Raw genomic sequence first — 6,492 nt, forward strand, 5'->3', positions numbered from 1 at the left:
CATTGTGATTTATATTTTTGATTCTTGGGGTACTATTTCTTTATCATAATATGTTTTGATTTTCACTTCACTAACAAGCACTAGCAAATCCCTGATATAAGTATACGAAATCACTCCTTTCAGATGATTTAAAAAAAAAATTTGTAATAAATACTCTTTTAAGTATTGTTGGTTGATTTAAAATACTCTTTAACTATTATTTAATTTTGTGTACCCTTAAGTATTGGGATACTTAATCTCATATATTCAAACTATTTTAATATAAAAATTAAGGTTAACTATAATTTAACAAGTATTTGAGAACGGAAAAAGTACATCAATAGATATTTCTCTTTGAATAGAAATGTGAAAATTGATAACCGATATCTTATTGCTAATTAATAGTAATGACAACGTAGTTGGGTTTTCTTCATGATGTTGTGTTCAATCTTGTGAGAAAGGTGTGACGAATACAGCGGACAAGGATGCGTAGATCCAATGTAGATCTGAATATGTTGTGAGACAATGTTATTCCTTTTGCTAATTGTAAGGTAATTGCTTGTGTGAATAGGTTGTGACAATAGTCATAGAGTATCAATTTAGAAGTGTTTGTTTTGTGGTATGTCAAAAATGTAAAAAGCACTTTCATCATCTTTTGATCTTTGAGTGTAAAGGCATTGTGCAAAAGTAGTAGTAATTTGTCACTTAGTACTAACTTCTACATATATGGTATATCTAATATCTTAACATTTTTGTACAATGTATTTAATTTAATTTATTGTTAGTTATGTGCATTTAATTATATAGGTAGAAATAGAATTATTTAATTATATACTATGTTTAACTATGTATAATTGAGGATTATAAAGTTTTTGTTTATTGTAACAGAGCCGAGGAATACTTTAAAAGGGCAGTAAAGGTGGAGCCAAAAGATGCTGAGGCACATAACAAGTATGCCAATTTTTTGTGGCAAGTGAGGAATGACTTATGGGCAGCTGAAGAGACCTTTTTAGAGGCCATTTCTGCTGAGCCTAGTAACTCTTACTATGCTGCTAATTATGCGCATTTCCTTTGGAATACCGGTGGTGAGGACACATGTTTCCCTCTCGACTCTCCTGATAATGAAACCTTTGATGACTAATTGAAAAAGTGAAATGAACGGAACAGAGGAAGCAATAGTAGGAGTGGAAGAACAGGCACTGTGGATTTGAGTCTTTCCACAGGCCACAAGGGCATTTTTCCGAAAGTTTATAGCATACATATACAAGGATAAAACCACATTATTTGGGATTGAAAATAAAGATATTGCGAGGAGAAATAGAGGTGATTGCAAATTGTAAATGATTTATGCTTCCTTGCAGTTGATGCAATTAAAATTCTCCATTAATGGTTATAAAAGTTAATGATTACGGTGGAGGATGTGGGTTATTGCTCTTGACGAAGAAAAATGGCAAATGGTTTATTTTAAAAGTCAAGATATGGTGAACGTGTTAGGCAAATGTGTCCTATTGGAAACCAATATCTTCTGCCTTGGAAGTTCGAGGAGGATCAAGCTAAGATTTTAATGCACATAATCTTAAGTTTGCTATGGTAACTAATTGATTTTTCTTCTATTTTTGTTTATAAAATATATTTGTAATAACAATGGAATACTAATCAATATCAATAATCAATAAAATATGTTAATGAAGAAACGACTTGAAATACGTGTCATATTATCATTAAAAATTTTCCTGCCATTTGTTTATTATTGACAGAAAAACTTTTGATATTTGACTATATATTTAGAGAAATAATTAACTTATCAAAACATGTAATATTTATTGATTGACTATTTTATATGTGATGATCTATTAAAATGCTATATTTTCTTATATAAATCAAAAAAATATACATGTAAATCTCTATTTTAAGTTGGATAATAAATCATCATGATATAATGAACAAGCTAACTAATTTGACTATTTTTTTGAACTATCTTCCTTTCTATCTATCATAATTGAAGAAGTTTTAAATTTTACTTGTCTCAATTATTAATAATTCCTATGAGCATAGTAATTTTAATATTGTTATATATAATAAATTTTTTATTCACTTTGATAATGATAATATCATAATAGATATATATATATATATATTTAATAATTAAGTTTATATTGTAAATGACTTAATTTTAAAAAATTAATATTATTATACGTATCACTAAATATTTATAACATCCTTATATAATAAGTATTCCACTAATCAAAAAACAATAATGTTGATTATATCATAATAATAATAATAATAATAATAATAATAATAATAATAATAATAATAAAAAAGAGATTTAGTAACGTGGTGTACTGTGCTAAAGTGACAGAATTGTATGTTTGAGCTTGACTTTGGGATTTGCTTTTGGTTAGTGGTGGTCCCTAGTGGAGTACTAGATTTTCCTTTTTATAGCAAGTTGGTAGTATTTGTTTGCTAATTACTCCTACCTCATTAGATTTCTGATATTTTGGAGCAATTTAAGTGGCCTATATTTTTTTCATTTTTATTAAAATTAATATGAGAGTTATTAGAAGAATCGATAACAAAATAAATGAAACGAAGTAGTCCACCGCTTGTTTGTTTTTGGTCCGAGGATGAAATTATCTCTGTTCTGATATTATTACTATATTTTATATGGGCACAATTTTTAAGAAAAAGAGGCTAGGATATTCATTAATATGACTTTATAGCAGCTATTATTGTTAATTGAAGAGGTAGAAATGGAAAATAGCTCGTAGTTGATTAAAATAGGTGAGCACATGGGTATAGTGCATCAGAAAGTCCATATACAAAGGGAAATCTAAATAGATTTCACAATGAATTTCACCCCAAAATTAGATCTTTCCCCCAAAACATAACATTTCCATCTAAATTTACAAATTTTTACCAATAATTCATTGAAAAAATTACCTAAAATAATCTAACTTTTTCATGAATTTTTTATAATAATCCCACCTATTAATTAAGTAAGAATAATTCCAATTTTATGGATATTTGCCAAGAGTAAACTTGGGTAACCCGATGACCTACTATAATAGGTCATTTACCAAAAAAATAAATTGCAAATTAATGTAAAATTAGAGAGCATTTTTAAAAGTTACATAAAAAATTCTAATAATAAAAAATGAAAATGTTTTTTTCAACATTTTTAAAGATTTTTTTCGACATTTTAATTTAGTTTATCTTTTTTTTTTTAAAAAAAAACTTATTATAGCAAATTATCATGTTACCAGGTTACTCTAGGAAAATACCCTCCAAAATTGCATAATTCATAGTTAATTAATCGGTAAGATTATTATAGGAAAATCATGAAGAGATGGATTATTGTAATTAATTTTTTCTATTTCATTTGAGTCTGTTAAATAATTGACATATGTTAATGACAAATTAAGGAGTTTTTTTTATTGTTGCTGAAAAACTACTACTTTTACTTTGAACTTGATTTATTGAATGGTGAACGACAAGCTTGACCTAGTTAATATGATTTTACTTGTTGCAAAAATACAATTGGACGGAACTAATTGAAAATGCAGTGATTGAATTTTAATTTGTATGAAATTAAAATCAATTTGTACATACTGTTTTTACCTAATAATTAAATTGCTAAAGGAGTAATATATATTAAAGGAGCATTTCTAATTCTAAAAATTGAGTTTTTAAGAAAGTATCAAATAATTAAGATATTTAACAGATGTGTTGACTTGACTAATATCCAAACTTTTGGTAAAAAAATCATGCAAATTCTTAAAGTTTTAATTTTGCACCTCCAAATTTTAGGGCATTATTAAACTTCGCAACCATTTTTATTTTATCGTCATTCTTTACATATTGAACTTTCAAGATTGCCCCTGGTTACTTTTCAAACCTTCAATCTCTAACATCTCTCTAAAAACTCTCTCCGATCACTCATTGAACTTAAACAAGCTAAAACTAAAAATCGAATTACAATGGCCAACGAAAATGAGCATTAATATGATTGCGAAATCAATATGATTGTGTTAAAATTTGATACATATTCATTCTTTTGGCTATAACGTTAGATAGGAAAATCATATAATTGCAATGTTTGCGGCATTAGAACCTAGACTTCAATATCTTTCCAATGATATCTTATTTGCCCAATTCTGATAACCGAGCAAGAAATGACGATCGTTTAAAGTTTGTTTGTGTTGAAATTTGATACATGTTCAATCTTTTGGGAAAAATCATTTATAGAAAAATCGTATTAAGGCAAGGTTTGCGATATTAGAAACTAGACTTTAAGAGCTTTCCAACGACATATTATATGCCCAATTCTGACATTCAAGCGAAAAATGACGACCGTTTAAAGTTTGTAGTGATTTCTAACATTCAGTCGCGCGCGACCGGACCGTAGTATAGTCGCGTAAAACGCGCAACTGGACCGCGGTGGAGTCACGCGTCTTACGCGACCATACCACGGTATGGTCACGCACGACTGAATGTTAGAAATTACTACAAACTTCAAACGGTCGTCATTTTTCGCTCGATTATCAGAATTGGTCATATAATATGTCGTTGGAAAGCTCTTGAAGTCTGTTTCTAATGTCACAACCTTGCATTAATATGATTTTTCTATAAAAAATAATGCCTAAAAGATTGAACATATATCAAATTTTAACACAAGCAAATTTTAAACGATTATCATTTCTCGCTCGGTTATCGGAATTGGGCATGTAATTTATAATTGAAAAGATCTTGAAATCTAGGTTTTAATGCTGCAAATATTGCACTAATTTGATTTTTCTATCAAAAGATCCTTCTAAAGGAGTGATTATGTATCAAATTTCAACACAAAACGTGTGATTAGGTTTATTTTCCGATTTTAAATAATTATTTTCTTTTTTAAAATTAATATTTTTTATTTTAATTTAATTATTATTATTAAATTTAATTTAGTAATAATAATAATTAATTTTATAATTAAAAATAAATTTAAGGACATTTTAATAATTTTATTAAAAAATGGAGAGGCCATATAAAACTTAGCAAGCAAAATTACTTTTGTTGAACCAATACGCAAAATCTGTCCATGTACATATCATCACAGAACACAATGCTTCGGCCACATTCAATATGTAAAACATTGGTGTACTATTATTATAATTATTATTTTCTTTCTGATTCCGTGAAATTTGGATTTAATGCTTTTTTGGAAAATATGACATATGAATTGAATCAAAATTGTTTTGATAATTAACCATATTAGGTTTGGTTCTCTTAACGTAATAATATTTTATAAAAATATTTAACAAAATATTACTTTCATTCAATAAAAGTAAATTCAATCGGTAAAAGTTGGTAAAAATTAGTAACTATTATGTCTGTACCATATCGCTTCATTTTCCTTTTTAATTCGTTTTTTTAATTTGCTATAATTTTCTCAAAAATGACATTTCTCACTATATCTTTTATTCTCATTCATGCACTTTAACTCTTTTAAAATATTATCACATGATTCAAATGGTTTTATTATTTTTTAATACTTGTATATTATATAACTGTCATAATTTTTTACACATTATAAAAGTAAAATAAATGAAAAAAAAATTGTATTTCAATAGAAAAAGGGGATAAAAGGGTACACAAGTATACAACCATGCCATAAATAGCTTTTTTTCCACCTATATCTATATTTAGTCAAAAAAAATAAAATAAATTGAAACTATTAGTGTGATTGGGGCCTAATTGTTAGGGAGTTTTATAATTGGTAACATTGTATGATTAATTGTTTAAGAGAAAATAATTGTTAGCGAAGATGACTGCAGAGGTTGTCAAGTTGTAGTTGGATTTTGCTATGATCATAAAATAGTTAGTAGGAAAACAGATTATTGACGTTACTTTTATTTTTTGGCTGTGGTTATCAAATCTCAACCAGTGAAGCTTCACATCACTGCTTTCAGTTTCAGTGCAAGCCTAACTTTTAAGCATTTTGATTACCCAATTCTTATTTCTCGGCCACCTTTTTTATTTTATCGCCACTTCGTAATAAAATTACGAATTTACCCCTAAACTTTAAAAAATTACGAAAATGCCACTTATCTTAAAACCTCTATAAAACACTTCAAATTCACTCAATAATACTCTCATCACTTCCATAAACTCAAATTCTTCACACAAAAATAATCGGAGCTAAAGGTTTGGAATCGAAGTCGTCAACAAAAATTCAAGGTAATTTTTATTTTATTTCATTCGAAGTAAAAAAAAAAAAATTTCAAAAGTTCATCCCAGTCGCACAAAAAGTACGACTGTGCGACTGGGATGAAGATTTGATTTTTTTTTTTTTAAAATTAAATTTCGCATGTAATTGTTGTGTTAAATTAATTTATTATTTTAGTTGTTGTTTAATAAATGTTGTAATACATTATATTATGATAATTTTATTGTTTGAACTAGTCTTTAATTTAAAGTTTAGAAAAAGTGGAAAAAAAAAAATTTCGAAAACCAGTCGCACAAACTAGT

The 6,492-nt window shown here is 27.3% G+C and overlaps 1 protein-coding gene across 2 annotated transcripts in view; it reads left to right on the plus strand.

The window, feature by feature from the left end:
* Nucleotides 1–1,673, plus strand: part of LOC130826856 (uncharacterized) — a 3,401-nt gene extending 1,728 nt beyond the window's left edge. For both annotated transcript variants that reach the window (XM_057692455.1, XM_057692456.1), the window contains one exon: nucleotides 868–1,673. In XM_057692455.1, the coding sequence (XP_057548438.1) occupies nucleotides 868–1,120 (253 nt within the window). In that variant the 3' untranslated portion in view covers nucleotides 1,121–1,673. The remainder of the gene's footprint in view (nucleotides 1–867) is intronic.
* The last annotated feature ends 4,819 nt before the right edge of the window (nucleotides 1,674–6,492 follow it).

The sequence above is a fragment of the Amaranthus tricolor genome, chromosome 11 (assembly GCF_026212465.1).
Source record: "Amaranthus tricolor cultivar Red isolate AtriRed21 chromosome 11, ASM2621246v1, whole genome shotgun sequence".
Classification (NCBI taxonomy): domain Eukaryota; kingdom Viridiplantae; phylum Streptophyta; class Magnoliopsida; order Caryophyllales; family Amaranthaceae; genus Amaranthus; species Amaranthus tricolor.